Here is an 18,227-nt window from a genome sequence, read left to right as displayed (position 1 = left end):
GTTCATTACATAATGGAGGGATTCCCTTTAGGAGCAGCTCAGTCTGCAGGTGGAGTCTCCATGAGCAGGAAGTCACACAGACATCGGAACAAACATGGAAGTGAATAGACGGCGATTAAAGCGGCGGAGTGGCCTTTAAAATCAGAGCAGATGGCAGCTGTGTTGGCTTACAGAGCTGAAGGAGGGAAGGAGAGAAGAGACGCTGAATGAAAGAGCTGCATGTTGTTTACTTTGTTAAAGTGGTTTTCATGTGAAGTCTGCCAACACAGCAGGAAATAAGTAAGGTTATTTCACCTTCCAGATGATGCAAACAGCAAAAAAAAAAGAAAGCAGTTATTTTAACACCATTTCACACAAAAAACCCTGTTAATTCTCACAAACAGATCTGTTTGTGAGAATTAACAGGGTTTTATATATATACATATATAGACTCATACTTAACTCCACCAATAAGCCAAAAGGGTTTTTATGTGTCGTAAATAAATTTCATAAAATTACGGTCAAAGAATCAAATAATAATCACGTCTGGAGTGTTTTGCTAATTTACACATGTTGTTTTCACATGCGGTCTTTTTGTAACCACAAATATTAATCTGTTTTGTTGAGGTTTCAAGAAGATTTTATGAAGTAGAAATCATAAAGATGATAGATTATTTTCAGATATTTTCTTTTCAGTTCCAGCTGAAAGTCTTTTGAAGAATTCTGTATTCCTACCAGCTTTGCACGTCCAGAGACTGAAAGATGATCTGATCTCATTTTCCTTAACAAATCAACAATTGAATAAAAAAATAATTAAAAAAAAGATCTGTCAATATTCAAGTATTGCTGCAAATTCAGGCCTTGACTTTAACTAGGCCAGAGGTTTGCAGCTCTGCACTGTTGCAATTACAAAATCAAAAAGGAAAAGTTTTCCTTTAGGAAAGCAACAAGAAATGGTCTCTGTAGTTCTTCCATAAATTCTTATGCAAAATCTGCTTCTAATATCAACAACAGAAATTGTGCTACCAACCTTTTTTTAATATATATAAATATATATATATATATATATATATATATATATATATATATATATATATATATATATATATATATATATATATATATATTTATTTATTTAAAAGACTAACCTTTTGTTGGTCTATTACATAAAATCCTGTTTGATTCCCTCTTGACATCAGCTTTGTAAAAGCAACGAGATCCAAATAAAAAGCTGGGAATGATAAAAATGTTATTTCAGAGCAAGTTAGTCAATAATAAGGAGAGTTATTATGGAGGATGTGCCAAACTGTGAGGTAAGTGTTGGTGTGTAAGCGCCAATAAAAGATCGAAGCGGTTGTTTTCTTTTATCGTACGTCGTTTCACACATCTATGAAGAAGAGAAACGAGGAGTAAGAGGCTTAAACTCATCGGCTCAGACAACCAAACACTTTATCACACTGAGGGAAGAATGTGCCGAGATTTACTGTTCAAGGCTTAACCGTCCCAATTTACTGAGGAAACGTATTTCAAATGTGTGGCACAGATTTTTAAAGCTGAGTTTATTTCCTTCAGTAACAGGGATGGAGGTCTGGAAGCAAGAAGGAAAACAATAAGGAAACGTTTTGAAGGTGTAGCGAACGGAAGAGAGCAAGAAAATACTGACTTGCTAAAATGTTCCAAAGCTGCCTTTGCTTTCCAACAGGAAGCAGCTCTAAACCTAAAGTCGGGCCCCGGGGCCGAAGAGGAGCTCAGTTCAATACTCAGGCTGTAATATTAAAGTAAAGGGACTTTTTTTTTCCACTTCCATGTTTTGCTCCGATGGGAATCTAAAGTTTGTAGCTCAGCCCTAAAGTTTATGAACATATATTTATTTCACTCAGACGCTGCTAGTTTTGAGCCTTTCCCAGAGTGAAGGTATGTATGACCCCCTCATGTTTTCTTAAACTAAATTGATGCATCTGCAAAAAAGTTGACCAAAAGTCAGTCTCTCTCAGCGAACAGATCATAGTTCTTTAGAAAGATTTGTGGATTGAGCTCAAAAAGCTGGAAACATGTTATTTCCAAAAGACTATATGAAAATGTACAAGCGCCATTTTGAAATAATGAATTTATTCCCATTTCAAGAAGGAATGTTGCAGAAAACCCTTTATTGGCATTAATGCAATCAAATACCTTCTGCCATCCCTGGTATCCTGCAGTACTTGTGACAATTCATTTTACATTCAAAATTTACCCATCAAAAAAATAACTTGAGTGTGAAAAAGGCTAAAATTAGTAAAAGCAAAACGCTCGGGAACCTTTTGTTTCCAAGGAAACGCTCTTCTCAGCCCTGTGATTGTTTAATTTTGTCAGAAAAATCTTCTCCATTCTTTTCTTCTTCATCCTTCATAGTTACTGACTGTTGAATCTTTTCCTCATGAATCAATGAACACGAGACAAACACTAAACATATAATAATATTAATATGTCCTTTGAATGGAGCAATTCTTTTATGCACAATTTGACAATTATCACAAAGTTATATTACAGATGGGGTTTTTTTTTGTTACTGTTAGAAAACAGAAGCCAACGCCAGGGAACAAACGGCATATTTTCCATCATCATTGGAGACGAATTATGGTTCTTATATCTGTGAAAAATGTTCTGAAAACGTCAAAATCTGCCTTTGTCATCAGATCATCAAACGCATATTAAGATTCTGACTTTCCAGAACAGAACTACGGTTCTTCTTCTCAGGAGTGCAAAGCTCAGTTATTAGTTCTTTCCTGGTCTTTTCAGGCTCTGCAGAGCAAACTCTAATTTCTTTGAACAAATAAAATTGGAACTTCAAATGAATATTCTCCTCTTCTCGTCTTTGAGGCAGAAGAGAACAAAAGGTTCTCGGGTTCAGTTTTAGACGCCGTCAGAATGTGTCCCTGCAACCGAATATTCCTCCTCCTTCTGTCAGGATTGGCACGGCTAATTTAGTCGGCATAAATTGGCTCTTTGAAATCTTGCAGCACCAAGATGACGTATGTATTAAGACGAAGAAGAAAAAAATAACCTCAGAGTTCTTCAGTTTCATCATTTCACATTCATTTCTGACCCTCTCTATTTATCTTCTACAGATTAGTGGCCCACAGTCTCCCAGAGGTGTAGCTGAAAAAAAGTCATCATCACCTAAATGTGCAGAACTGACATATGAACTATGGCACATGTGTCAAACATGAGGCTCGGGGGCCAAATCCAGCCCACTGTGGGCTCTCATGAGGCCCTCTATGCTCTCCAGATTATCTTTGATCTGATTTTATCAATCAGATCAAAGCAGGTTTTATCTTTTTACTGCCAAGTTACACCCATCTCTCCCTCCAGATTTTTGCAGAAATTCATGCAAACTCGACAGATCCCGGCGTTTTATTTTTTATTTTATTTTTTGCACTAATGCATAATTGTGAGTTTTTGCACATTTTATGCAAAACTGGTCAAAAACATTGGGGGTTTAATATGATGATCAACCTGAAGGTGGCCGTGTGTCTGACTTCTGCTCCACTCAGCCTGATGACATCAAGGTGCAGTTATTTGGAGAGTAACAAAGTCACATTTACCATCAACATCTCAAAGCTTCTTTCAATTTTTCAACTGGCTCCACAAAATCAGTGATTTTTGATTACAAACCAAAAATGACTGACAAACTGGAGGAATCTTTATTCTTCTTATTCTTATTATTATTATCATTGAAGTTATTATCATTGAAGGATTTCTTGGCGCTTGAATTCTGTATGTGTATTTACTAAAAGAAGCGTAATTAGATGTGCCAACCTCACTATGTCTCCGTGGGAACTGATACCGGCTTCCTGGCTAGTTTTAGCCTGTCTGCCGCTGCGAAGCGCCGAGATCGTGAATGAGCTGAGAGCCTCGGTGCTAATCGCGTCGCTCTGTCTTCTGTTTCTCTGACAGAATGAAACGAAGAGAAGAGGAAACAAACGGAGGGAGAAACAAGTGAGAGCTGACCGGAAACTCCTCGTGATTTGAGAGAGAAGACGATGATGGCGGAAGCTATTTGGGCCTTTTTACGCAGCGACTGAATGACGATAAACTGTTGGCATTTTTTGACTTTTTCACGTCTACGTCGGTCTTAAACTTCCTGGCGTAAAAAAAGAAAAGAGAAAAAAAACTGTTCTCTGTTTTGCTCTACCTTCATCTTGTTTTATATCATGTCATCCTGCATGCAGAATTCTTCGAAACTCTTCCTATAATCGAGTTTGGATTATTGGGTTTGAAGCGCGGGTAATGTAAGAATTACGAGTCAGGATTGATTTTGTTGGATATACTTTTTTATATAATTTTAAGAAGAAAGAACATGGTGTGTACATAGATATGTGTTTTGAATTATTTTTTGTCTTGTTGAAAATAAACTAAGGGTCAAAAATAAACTAAAATAAAAAAACCCAGCTTGGGTTTGGTTGATTTTTTTCCCCTTTGCTGTAACAAATTAATGTTTTTTTGCTTTTGGAAAACCTGTTAAATTTCACTTTCATTAATAAAAAAAAAAATGTTTCTTACATTTTGTTAAAACTGTCCTTATGTTATGACAATATAATCTGTGGGGGAAAAATTGGAGCCTGCTTCCTCCCTGTGGTCTTACTGCCATCTGCAGAAAAACACCACTTCCTACCAGAAACAACCAATCAGAGCCAGGGGGGCGGGTCTTAGCCTGACAGGGTTGGATTCGCTTGGAATCAGAAACTCAGAACAGCTAATTCGCAGCTTCTTTTCTTCAGCATTTTCACTTTTTTTATTTAAAATTTGTGGATGGATGGAAACATGACTAATGAGAGTTGAGGTGCAGAACTGACACTCAGGTCAAGATCTGATCTGGAACCCAAATACTAGAATCAACCTACAAATTATTTTACAGCTAAAATTCATTACCAAGAAGCAAAGATGAAAGAAGATCAACCAAACACAAATGTCCTTGATTTTTGTGATGTAATGTATGATATATAAATAGGATGAAGAAAAACTCCTGAACTTGTCTTAACTTAACAAAGCTCTCCACCAGGTTACAAAAATGTGTTTTGATTTTATTTACCTTTTATTTGAGATGCATCCAAAAATCATCCAATGATGTGAATTGATAGATTTTAATTTTGACTGGTCAAAAAAAAAAGAAGCCATTTTCCAATCTGTGAATGTATTGTACCAAAAAACCAACAACACTCTTCAGTGTGGTAGCTGTTACTGTGTGAGGAACACTCGGTCATTTGAGAGTTTACACATTTGTCCAGTCAGATCAAGGAAATAAAAAATGCAGTTTAAGAGAAAATTAGGTTTGTAAACACGTTAACTTTCCAATCATGTAACAGAGAAGTTCATCTCTGGTCGCCATTTTGTTCCATCTCAGCTTTAAGGATTTTCTCATTTTGGGGGATTAAAACAGGACGTCTATTTGTACCATTTTCTGTTTGATTGCTCGATTGTGTAAATGTATCCTCAGTTATAAAACCAGGATTTGTCTCTTCCTTTTAAAAGCTAAAATCAAGCCGAGTTTATGGATTTAAAGCTGATTTGGGTGAAGCAAAATCAACATTTCAATAAGTAGTAAAACTTTGTTCAATAAGTTTTGTCATGACCAAAACCTGGTTATGAAAAGACGAATAGTTTGTGTTTTACTTAACATTTTACGTTTCCACTGATTACAAATAAGACTCCATCTGCATCCATGCTGGACGGGCCAAACTTTCATCTGTTCTACTAGTTGGTGTTTACAGACTTATTAGGAAACTTTTTTTTTAACTATTATGATTTTTTTTCATGGAGGTAAAAAAAGTTTTTTATTTTTTTTTTCAATCAAAAAGCTATTTTCATTGTACCTTTTTATTTCCTCATCAACAAGAAACGTCTCAAAAGAGACAATCGACAACAAATGTCTGCACATGTTGTCAAAGCAATAATTAACCTTCAATTCTGTTACCATGGAAATTTATTAAGCTACTGAGCATTAGCTGCTTTGTAAAGTTGACAGTTTCATTGCAAAATTATGACACAATTTATTTTTGAGCTGCTTTTACCTAAAAATGTAAATTTGACATGAAATATTTTGAAGATTATCGGCCACAACGACGATCTCTGCTTTTTGCTGACTGTGTTTGTTTTCATGTGCACAGATTTGAATTCCTTTGCGTGTAAATGTGACTCTTCAATGTTTTCAGCGTCTACAAAACCATCTGCGCTCAGAAAAAGAAACAAAAAGTCATTTTGTGTGAGGTCTGACAGGTTTCTGTCTTCATCCAGTTTGATCAGCAGCATCCGTCTTTCATAACACAAAGGATGAAAGGAGCTGAAAGCCGAGCTGTTCCACTTTCATTGATTTTATTCCCAGTTCAATGAAGGAAAGGCTGCAGTCGTTGCCTGGCTGATGCATATTAAACTGACGTGTCCTCTGAAGGAATCTTGTTCTTGGGTTTGAAAGGTTTGGAGATGCAAAGTGGAAGAAAAGTTGCAGATGTAATAAAGTGGATTTAATCAAATCTTTCGCTCCTCTGGATTTGCACACATTCAGCCGTAGAGTCGCTGGAGAAACTCTTCACGCTCTTTTATTTACATTTTTTTAACAAATTGTCACATTATAACCACAAACTTAAATGTGTTTTTGCAAGAATAACATGGTAAACCAACACAAAGCGATGTGGAAATGTAAGGTAGAAGAGAAACGATATGTTGTAACATTAGTTTGTTTTAGCCCCTCCAGTCATACTTAACTGTAACTCTTAAAACTACACACTGCACCTTTTATACAATTTATTTTTTTTTTCTCATAAAGTTGCATATCGCAGCTTTCAGGAGTAAACACCTCGACCAGCTTTACACAAGACCAGGCTGAAATTTTTTGCCTATCGCTCAGAAATTTCGCAGTTGGACGAAACCATCATATCGTTTGACCTTTTCATTGCTGCTCTCCTGTGTTTTTTTTGTTGTTTTTTTTTTGCCGTAATTTTCCCATGTCTTGACAGATTTGTAGTAATCCCACGCTCCTTCCATGTTCAGATTGAGCAGATCAGATGTTCAAAGACTGGCATTTTATTTTATAACTTACCTCAAATGTAAATCTCTACTCAACCTTCTCGCGGACTTCTCTTCTCTGTCGTGTTTCTTGTTCTTCATGCTGCTGCTTGTGCTGATGTGCTTTAGCAAACTAAACCTTCGCAGGAAAGCTTAATGTATACTAAAATGGAATTACACAACACTGTTTTCCTCCCACGTCACAGGTGCACAAAGTTGTCGGTCAGTCACAGAAAATTCCACAAAACATTTTCAAGGTCAGAGATGAAAAACGAAAAAGAAAAAGAAATGTACATTTTCAAGTGGCCTGAATACTTTTGCTACTTTTACCTTCTCCACATTCAGAGGAATAAAGTCAGATTTTAATCCTCCATGCCTGAATTTCGTTAACTTCCTTTCGCCTGCTTTGTCACAGAGGAAATCTGCTGCTTCTGCATTGTGCAAATTTCACATTATTATTTCAGCATGCCCTGCACATTTTCTTTTCCTTTTCATTTTTTTTCATGAACAAGTAAATTTGAATGAAATACACTGTTGGTCTGCAGGATTTAATTGCCGATCAGAGCTCAAGCAGCACAGAAGCGCATCCTGCCTGCGTTTGTATTGATTCAGCTCCTATTGGAGCAACTTCAGCATCTACTTTAAATAATATATGAATGATGCGTGAATAATGAATGATTTTTGCCGCTCAGCCAGTGGAAACAGAAGCACAGCGACTTCCGTCTGAAGGAATTTTCGGTTCATTGGGAAAAATAAGCATAATTATTTTGACTGTGTCAGCTGAGATATTTTTTTGTGCTTCCTCTGTGTTGCCGTTTCAATAAGACCAAACAGTGGCAGTTACTCTGCTAACTCACTGAATTTCCGTTGATTTATCAAGTTCAAGAGTTTATTTTCTTGCAGGGAAATGTTGACTGTTTTAAAGTCAACTTTACATGGAGCGGAATTATCTACTTTTAATTTTGCCTAAAATTGTTAGCTAAAGAACAAAATAAGATTATTCTGAAAATGCTTAATTAAATTTCCGAAAACCATAAAACCTTCTGCGAGAAGGCTGTTTGGAAAACATGACATTAAAAATTAAGTACCAAAATTCTCTTAAAAATAAGAGAATCCCAGCCTAATTATTTTTACATTTTTTTAAGTTATTTTAATTTGGGGAAATAGAAATGGATCTTGGCGTTGTCACGTTTAACTCAACTTTGCTTCAACAGTCAGCTGAAAGCCGCATAGATTTTTAAATGATACTTTGTGAGCAAATTTTTGAGATAAAAAAAAGAATTATCTTGCTAAAGCTAACATGAGTTAGCGTTAATTCCAAAATGTTCGAAAATGTGTAAATCCCATAATGCTGCTGCAGCATTTTCACCAAAATTAGCCAGACGTTGAAATAAACACATTAGCTGCTCACCCTCTACTAGCAGCAGCCATGTTGGATTTGAGGTCAGACGAGGTGAGAAACCTCAAAGTTTTCCATTCTGATTCTAGGCACACGCCTGGAGTCAGAATGGACTCCAGGCATCCAAATTGGAACGCCTGGAAAATTCCAACAAAAAGTCGGAATTTTCGTTTGCAGAAAATTGCAACTTCTGCAAACGACTTGAACACAGCAGAATTCTTTCCCCTTTATGCCAGTCAGGATAAAGTCGGGTTTTTAATGCTTTATAAAAGCATTAAAACGGCTTACAGCTACTTAGTAGAATACTACGCGCCAATAACAGAAACTAAATGCTCCGTTTTATGAAGCAGAGCTGAACAGACGTTGGACCGGGTCAGAACAGCAGCTGACCTGCAAGTTTTATCTGATCTGATGTGGAGAAATAAAGAAAGAGGAAATACTGATGTAACACCTAACAAGAAAATTCATATATTATTATTCAGATTCTACATTAGGGGAAACAATTACTGCATAAGAGAGGAAAAAATGACTTTGTAGTTATTTAAAATAGCAAACCCAGATTCAATGATATGTTAGGGGAAAAAATCCTTTGATTATCATTTATTGGAGTAAATAATTGAGAATCCCAGAATAAAGCAGGACACTGAAGATGAACTGCTGTGAATAAAAGTTTTAAAGTTCAGAAGAAGAGTACATTTTGTCCCACATCCTTTACCAAAAAGACTGTAGCACTAAAAGCTTTTTGTATTTTTCAGACACACAAAACCATTTTATAATATGTTACCATGAGTTACTATAAAAAATGCCAGACATGACTTGAAGGAAATTTTACTTTGCAATTTAACGCCTTGAAATTGGGCCTCCGTCTCTTTAAGAAGCTCCTGCTCTTTCTGAGACTCCGCCTTCAAGAAATCGTCAACATTTCTCTGTTGACCCTTTAACACTGTTTTTACCAGCAGTAGTTTGTGTGATCAACTCAGCAGGCGTGCAGTTCCACCAGGTGTTTGCTAACAGCTGCTGCCACTAGTCTGGAGGAGCTGAGCTCTGTAAGCACAAAAATAAATTCATAAAAATGATCTCAATGACGCCAAGACCTTATCTTTGCAGGATTTCTTCAAGGGGAATAACTACAGGCTTTAACTGACATGCTTGAGGATTTAGCGGAACTTGAGTGGATTGTTGAACACAATTAGTCTGAGAAAAAACCGACAACCTTATTTGCATTTCTTCCTTGATAACCAGCAGTCAGAATTCCCTAAATGTCATTTTGTGCTTATTGAATATTAAATACATGTGTGTGTGTTTTCTCTCAGATAAAGAACGATCCCAGAGTATTTACTAAGGTATGAATCATCCTTGTACGCCACAAAACCCCGACGGATTTCCGTGTCCTGCCGAGTTTTCCTCTGTGAGGTCGGGTCCATTCAGAAGAACGTGAGAGAGCCGCATGTTTCTAATCATTTCTGCAAGGAATTTAGGTAGATTAGACAAACATGCTGACTGGATGCTACTGGTTCAAACAACAGAGTCCGCACTGACTGCACTGCAACAAAGAGGAAGAGCCTGAGGCCAGTGATTAAAACAGCTCAGAGGATGATGCATAAAAATAATCTTTTTTTTTTCTAAGATGTTTTGCTGCAGTGATATTTGCACTGCAGCAAAACAGTGCTGCAGTGCACTGCAGCACTGTTCCTCTAAACAAGAGGAACGACGGAGACGGTTTTCCAACACTTTGGATGAGCAAAACATGGGTTAGCAACGGCAGCGAGGAAATGTGAACGTTTTTCAACTGTAAGAGGAGCCATGTTGTGATGACTTCCTGAAGGCGGATCTTCAGAAAGAGCAGCAGCTTCTTAAAGAGACAGAGGCCCAATTTCAAGGTGTTAAATTTCAAAGTCAAATTAATTTTAAGTTACTTTTAATATATGATGTAAAAGTTAAGTTCAGTTTTTCTGAAAACTGAAGGTAAACTCAGTATCTTTATTGTGCTGTAAGATGATTCTGTGTGGCTGGAAAACACATTTTCCCTTTTAAGACCTTCATCCTCACATCTTCGTGTCTCAAGTTTCACACAGACGATTCCTCTGGCGGATTCCCCAAAGCGCTGACATTATTGAATGTGAAGTGGCATCCGGACGTCCATTCGGTCCGAAGCGTCGGGGCCGGAGACTTTTGTCTTAAAGCTCCAGTGTTATTGCTGGAAGGTGACTCATCTCCCACGGCAACCGGTTGGTCCAGTCGGGAGCACAAACACCAACCCGGCCTGCAGGGACCTCTCTGCTGTTGGCATCCCGACCGCTCTGCATCCATTAATGATGACGTTAATCCCTGTTGTGTTTATGACACAAATCATCCAGAGTTAAAGCCGAGTTATTTTGGAACAGTGGCGTCCTGAGTGCGGCCCGACGGCCGTTTGCAGCTGCAATTTGAGAATATTATAAATCTGGAGTTGAGGAAAGATGGTGGAAAAAATGTTCATTTAGATGAACACGCTTGGCTAAGCTAATGTTTGTTTTATTTATTTTTAGACTTAACAGTTAACCTGGGGGAAGAAAATTGTCCCAATGCTGAGATACATGGGATTTTCATTAATAATTATTAATAATGATATTAATTAAATGAATTATTACATAATTAATACATAATAAAAAGTATCGTATTCTTTTTATTGCGTATTGTGACATCTTGTGGCATGAATAAGTAACTATGTTGTTATAAGAAAGCTCATAAATGACTTAAAATAAATATTACTTTGCAATTTGACACCTTGAAATTGGGCCTCTGTCTCTTTAAGAAACTCCTCCTCCTTTTGAAACTCTGCCTTCAGGAAGTCATCACAACATGGCTACTCTTTTAACCCTTTAACAACATTTTTTTCACCAGCATTTCAGTGCACAGCTGAATGGTTGCCATGGAGATTAAAGGACTTCTCAAAGATGCATGAGAGAATCAAAGCAACAATCCAGGTGTGTTTTTGATTAATAATGTTATAACCTGACATAAAATTCAAAAGTAAATTGTACAAACACACACTAAAGGCTGCCGTTGCATTGTGGGAAGTGACATTTCTTAAAGCTAACATGGAAAACAACGCGGCTGTCTGTCAGCTCAGTTCTGGTGTTGGTTCAACTTTCTGAAAGGTGTTTAATTTGTAACAGAGAGAAATAATCCTGCCACATAAAGGCAGCTGTGCTGGAGTGATAAAGGGCTGATAAAAGCAACACAATCCCCACATAATAACAAATGAACCTCTTGGTATCTGTGTGGCCTGATGATGAAGTACACCAGCCGACGACAGGACCCTGCAGGACTCCCCATCAATCTGTCAGCTGTTCACAGCTTCAGAAAACCTCAGTGACCCTTCAGGAAAACTCCAGGCAGCAGGTCCGTTTCGCTGCGGCTGTTTGTGTCGTCTAACCCAACCCAGCGGGCAGAACGGATGGTACTGGAGTGATTAGAAAGCAGTGGAAACCAATGTGGTTGAGCTTTCTGGGGAGGGAGCTCTGCAGACAGTTACAGAGAAAAAAAAAAAAAGAGTGTCTTTAGTTGTGTTTTATTGTGACGTACCAAAGTAAAGCTCTGGATAAATGAGCAGTGGTTGGAAAAGAAAACATGTGGTTTTTAAAATAAATCTTTTCTTTTCCAGCTCTTATTGGTTTTGCCAGTCAGCTCACTTCCTATTGGCTCAGCAGGTTAAGCAGGGAAATGTGGGACACTTGAGATTCAAATTCAAATTTAAAAAAGGAAGAGACGCAAACGTGCCTCAACCTGCTGCGTTTTCTGTACAAACGTGCGCCAAACTTTGTCTGGAAAAATAATCACAATTTTGCGATTGCAGCGCTTCCATTAAATAAGAAACGCAATTAAAATCACAGGAATAAGTCTGTTTAGGCGATAAGTTATTGAAAACACGGAGCACCATCGTCCTCGTTCCACTTCCTGTCGTCTTTGTCGTTTTCACCAGCGGCAACATCCGCTCAGACGTTTGGAGAGAAACGCTCATTAAAAACGTTTCATCAAAAACAAAAAGACTGAGCTTTTTTTGGGTTGTTTTCCCCTAAAACATCTGTGTTTCCATTAAGCAAATCTTCTTTTGTATTTTTGTAATTTGGGTCATTTTAAGCTCAATAAAAGCTTCTAATTTCACCCTCTCATCTCAACATGAAATGATCCGACTTGATTCTCTCAGTAGTAATCCAGATTGAGATGAAAATATTTGGCAAAGAATGTTGACCAAATACAAATATCTACAAACGCTAAGCTAATACAGAAATACCAACATTTCTGCATATTAATGAATGCCACACTTTCAGATTTAAATCTGTAAAATCTGTTGAAAATGATCATTATTTTCTTTCCAATTTCTAATTATGTTACTTCCTTTTGCTCCAGCACATGAAACTTGGATCTGACGCGGCGAACTGAGCCACACGAGAGCCTCTGCTAAATATTTGATCATGTCTGGAACAATTTAGGACATAGCATCTAAAATAATGCAGCTGCTGAACTCGATGCTTCACTTCAGATCATTTCACCTGCTGTGTTTTCCGAAATTCCCAGGAGAATTTTTCAGTTTTCTTACAGCAGCTGGGAATCTAATAACACTCTCCCTGAAGAAAAAGAAAAGGAACTCTGAATTATAATTTTGCACACAGACATCTGAAGAAATCCTGGGACGTTACTAAATTCACTTTGATTTTTTTTTCAAACACAAACACATATATATATATATTTTTTTTTTTAAAACCTCTTTCCACTTCCTGGCTCCTGGCAGCTGGACCTCTCCAGCAGCTCGGATCGCACCGCGCCGTTGGCCCGCGTCCTCCATGCAGCCCAGAGCTAAACGGCTCCTGCCGGGCTTTAGAGACGCTGCAGAGCGCGATCCAAAACCAACGGCACCAAACCCAGTGGCTTCCTGTAGGAACATCTGGAGCGCAGCCACTTTCAGTTCTTTTCCTCCCTGGAAGCTGCGGGATGATTGTCGTTTTGCTGCATCAGCAGCTTTGGAGCTGAAAACGTTTCACCAAAACAGTCAGGTGTGAGGACATCAGACAGACATGTTTTCATTTAAACGTTTAAGGAAAGTAGTAAAAAACACATGATGACAAATTGCTATAAATCTTTGTTATCCTGAATGCGGAGAAAGAAAGTCACACGTAAAAATCCCTGAAAATGCAACGTAATGGAGCATTTTCAATTCTAACTTTTTACGCAGATGCAGTATGTACATTTTATAAGGTGAAGAAAAAAAAGTCTAGCTCCAGCCCATTAGAGAAAAAGAATAAGAGTAAATTTTTGTCAAAAAAAAAAAGACATTTTCTAGAAAAGCCTTGGAAATTTCTAAGTTTGAGAAATTAAAAGTTTCTTTTTAGAAATAAAAGGACTTTTTTTTCCTTAAAACTTACTTTTAAAAAAAAATTCTGGGTGTAAGCTCTGGCTGTAGAATATTCATTTTTTGGTAAATTATGTTTGTTTATTGTTTTTTTGTTTGTTTGTTTGTTTGTTTGTTTCCTGAGTTTAATGTTGACAATTTACCAAAATAAAGTGAACTGAACTGAAAAGAATTCCCATTACATAAAATACTGCAGTGATTAACTGGCAGCTTCACATGATATGCCTGCTTGATACAGTGTTAACTCTGAAAGTTCGGTTTGTTCTGATTGGCCAGAAAACAAAACATTTCATGATTCTTCTCAGTTCAAACTAAATGAATTATATTCAATCTGGATGTATGGTTGATGCAGTAACACCTCCTAAGTCCTTTCCGGTCGGTTTCTTCCAGAAGCAGGACAGGATCCAGCCTCCATGAGAACCAAACGTGAACCTCAGACTTCAGGGAATCCCAAAACATCCAGTGGATTTTCTGTCCCGAAAAGCTGCTGGATTCTCCCAGAAGAGGAAACGGCATTTCCTGTGTTGAACTGGTCAAAGTGTCTGTTTTACACGCTAAACCCAGATCAAAGGTGAGAAAAGTTCTGTTGGGAATCAGAGACATGTGAGATATGTGAATTAGAAACATTTGTTAGCATGTGCTGCACTAAAAAAATTATAAAACAATCCAGTAGAAGACTTTAGGAATATCCATCTGCATGCTACTGATTTATTTTTCAAATAACAACCTTGTATTTGGAGAAAATGACAATTGATCATCTAAAAAAAAATAATAATAAAAGTATTTTTTTTTACAAAAAATTTTTTCCTGCCTTTTTTTAATGCCTTAAGGAAAAAAAATATATATATATACATATATACTGTATATAAAACTGGAAAAAATCCTGACAAAGGATCATAATTCATGCTTGAAAGGACCAGCTTCACATACATCACATACATCAGACAGAGTTTAGCATTCCTTTTATGATGTGATTTAACTTCATTAAGCCTTAAAGCTGCAGCAGGAAACTTTTATAAAAAATATCTATATGTTTGTACATATTTGTTAAAATTATGACGTAGCCTTCCTAAAACAATGGCCTAATTAAAGTTAAAAGGTGACGTAGGCCATTATTTTAGGAAGGTGGCGATATGAGACGACCTGGGATGAAATGCAGCTCCTCTGCCTGAGGTCCTACTGCCATGTGCAGAAAAGGTTTCTAGTCAGAAACAACCAATCAGAGCCAGGGGGAGGGTCTTAGTGTTGTCAGTCATCCTCATGTACATGCTGCTAAATAGAAACAGCTTACCGTTCCAGGAAAACTGTTTACCTGCCGTGGTCGGTGGCTATGCTAATTAGCTTCAGGCAGGTTCTGTTGTGGTGAACCAGCTGTAGTGAAGCAGAGAGGATGTCAAGAGTCCTGTTTATATTACATGTTGTCAAGACCCAGTGAAAGTTTTCATAAAAATGCAAAAGAAATATTTCTATATAAATAAAAGTTGCCTACTGCAGCTACACCTGGAATGCTGTTGTGAGATTTCAGATTTTAAAAAACTTGATAAAATCCCTTTGACATCTACAACAGATGGGACTGGTATTAGAGTTCAAACATACTTGAAAACAACGGACCAGTCCAATCTTGTCTTGAGCATTTAGAAAGTCTAAACGTAGTTTATTAGCAATCCATTCAGTTTCAGGGAGATGATCCTCTGGTGGTGAAGTTCTCCTTTGAAACCTGCTCTCTGGTTGCCATGGAAGCGTGTCCCTCACTTATTTGGAGGAGATTGCTTTATGTAATCTCCACTGTGTCAGATAACAAAGATCAAATCCCACAAAGCTGAGGATCAGTTTCAGAACAAATTGCTCATTTTCTAACGTAAAATGAGTTTTTTCTTTTGTCCAATAATGGAACATCAGCGCAAAGTTGGAATTAGGAATCATCCCTTCCTGTCTCCGAGGAGGCATGCGAAAGAGTGATTTCCATTATTGCTCTTTTCTTAAAAGATTTATGGTTCGTAGAAAATAACCTTCTGGATCTCGGTGTTGCTGCGCGACGCGCCGCGGTTTAATTAAACGGCTCGATATTTAAAGTGTTGCCATATCTCTGGAGGAAAAGGTGAAGTTCAACAAAAACAGGAGAAAGAAACTCCACTGAAACCAATAAGTGAAAAGAAAGTCCATTCTCTGTTACAGGATGGTTCATTTTGACTGGCGTGACTTCAGTAATGTGATAATGTCATTAAACAAACAAAATAGATAATTGTATGGAAGTCATAGATACGTAATCCTGTCACGATACATTTTATTGGACGATGAATTGCCCCAGATGTTATTGCAATAAACGATAATATTGTTGTTTTGAGATCATTTTCAAATGATATAATGTTAATGGCAAAATAATGCAAGAACACATCCTCAGGGATGAATGAACCTTAAATCCAAATAAACTTTTATCATTGAAATTGGAAGACGTTTTAAATATCCAAAATAAATTAACTAAACAACATAAAAAGCAAATAAAAGGAATTATTAAGTCACTATAAACAAAACCAAAGACTGAAGACTTCTGTCATCTAGTTTCTGGTAGAAAAACAAAAGAAAAATGAAAAGCGATAAATCCTGCAAATGGAAAGCATTGAGTTTGTTTTAATCTGTCATGCAATCAATTGATTTATTGATTATTGTGATAGGCTCATAGATACACTTGCAATTTGTGGGGGGTGTGAAGGGGAAACTGCTGCTCTGATGGACTAACGCTGTTCAGGAGATCTTTAACTCTGATCCAAGAAACGCACCGAACCTGTAATGACTGAGAGGATCTGCTGTTTCTGTGATTCATCTGAAATGATGGCAATTTGTTGACGCCAAAACCAAAACCGCATCATGGAATAAATCAGTGCTAAACGTATCCGTCGTTCAGCCTGCTGCACTTCTCCTCTTGAGAAGTATTGGGCTCGACATTTCAGCTAACTCTACAATTTAGGGCACGACAAAAGGGAACAGGAAATTGACGAAGCCGCTATTAAAATCGACAAGGCGATTACGGAGCCGTGACAGCTGGTCAGAGCCGGGGACATTTTGGGTCTCAACGCTGCATCCCATCCTGAAACGATACATGAGGAACATAAAGACAGCAGCAGCAGCAGCAGCAGCAGCATCTATTGAGAACCAGCAGATCTTCACATCCTGCAGGATGGTTTTTCTGACACAAACGTCGCTACTTATCAAGAATGAATGTGTGTGTGTGTTAATGATTCAGACCGTGTGTTTACTGGAGCAAATATAAGCCCGGTTTGGTAAAAGGTGAAGAAAGCAAGAAGAAAAAAAGGGAAACACAAAATTTGTCAAAATTTGGAAGAAAATCAGAAAAACGCCAAAATAACAGGAGTAAAGTTAGAGCTCCAGACGCCTGCTGATGTAATCAACGACGCAGACCTTAAAGGAACTGTTTTTATTTACGTCATTTTATGAAATTGATGTTGGTGAAATAAAAAATGACAGCTGTTCTCTAAAAAAAAAAAAATCCTCTGGCTTTGAAAATAAAGTCATAATATTACAACTTTATTTTTGCTGAGACTTTACTTCTCATATCATTGAACTATTTCAAGTTTATTATCGTAACATTATCCTTGTCATTTTATGACTTTTCATACGAGTTTATTCTCGTAGTATTAAAACTTTATTCTCGTAGTACTAAAACTTTATTCTCGTAGTATTTAAACTTTATTCTCGTAGTATTAAAACTTTATTCTCGTAGTATTAAAACTTTATTCTCGTAGTATTAAAACTTTATTCTCGTAGTACTAAAACTTTATTCTCGTAGTATTTAAACTTTATTCTCGTAGTATTAAAACTTTATTCTCGTAGTATTAAAACTTTATTCTCATGGCTATCCGCATAATATTCCAACTTCATTCTCAAATGACTTTAGTCTCGTAACTTTATTTCACTTTTCTCAGCACGGCCATTCAGTGCATTTCAGGTGAAACTTTTAAGTTTCATTTGAAGGAACAGAAATCTCTGTCATTTATGTACTGACAGAATGAAGCTTATCTTTATTCATGTTTGCCTTTTTGTTTTGCCACCTGTTGTGTTGCTGATTGTGTACAGTAAGTCTTCAAGGGTTCATTATCATGAAATAAGGTTTTTCTGCTCACCTCACCCATAGAAGAAGTAAAGAAAACGCACCAGAGCGAAGCTTCACGGCTGTCAGGTCCTTACAAACATCCTTTGGTCGCATTCAGAGACCTTAGAGTATATAAACTTGGAGGTTTAAAGCGATTTCAGTGATTTCACAGGACAGAAGCTCAGTATCAACATCTAATCAAATAACCGTAGCGGCTGACATCACACCTCTGCTGGCTGTCAGAACGTCTGATCCAGAAGCGAAGTCAGCCGGAGCTGTACTGATACCATCTGACCCGACATTCACTT

General features: G+C 37.3%; 1 protein-coding gene and 1 long non-coding RNA gene across 4 annotated transcripts in view; one reads left to right on the top strand and one right to left on the bottom strand.

Moving 5' to 3' along the window:
* The window catches only part of uts2r (urotensin 2 receptor), a 54,497-nt gene extending 47,928 nt beyond the window's left edge, over positions 1-6,569 (top strand). For both annotated transcript variants that reach the window (XM_008438001.3, XM_008438002.3), the window contains exon 4: positions 3,916-6,569. In XM_008438001.3, the coding sequence (XP_008436223.2) occupies positions 3,916-3,920 (5 nt within the window). In that variant the 3' untranslated portion in view covers positions 3,921-6,569. The remainder of the gene's footprint in view (positions 1-3,915) is intronic.
* Positions 6,570-10,600: 4,031 nt separating this feature from the next.
* LOC145549114 (uncharacterized) lies at positions 10,601-14,270 on the bottom strand. Of its 2 annotated transcripts, XR_014085077.1 has the most exons (3): positions 14,170-14,270; positions 13,167-13,428; positions 10,601-11,922 (listed from the first exon to the last, which is right to left on the bottom strand). It is a non-coding gene; the product is annotated as an uncharacterized LOC145549114 (long non-coding RNA). The 2 variants fall into 2 exon arrangements; XR_014085076.1 differs by having other exon boundaries at positions 10,601-13,428.
* Positions 14,271-18,227: the final 3,957 nt, after the last annotated feature.

This window comes from Poecilia reticulata, chromosome 19 (genome assembly GCF_904066995.2).
Source record: "Poecilia reticulata chromosome 19, P_reticulata-male-v2, whole genome shotgun sequence".
Taxonomy (NCBI): domain Eukaryota; kingdom Metazoa; phylum Chordata; class Actinopteri; order Cyprinodontiformes; family Poeciliidae; genus Poecilia; species Poecilia reticulata.
Note: the sequence above shows the minus strand (reverse complement) of the source record. Positions and strands in the feature narration are given on the sequence as shown.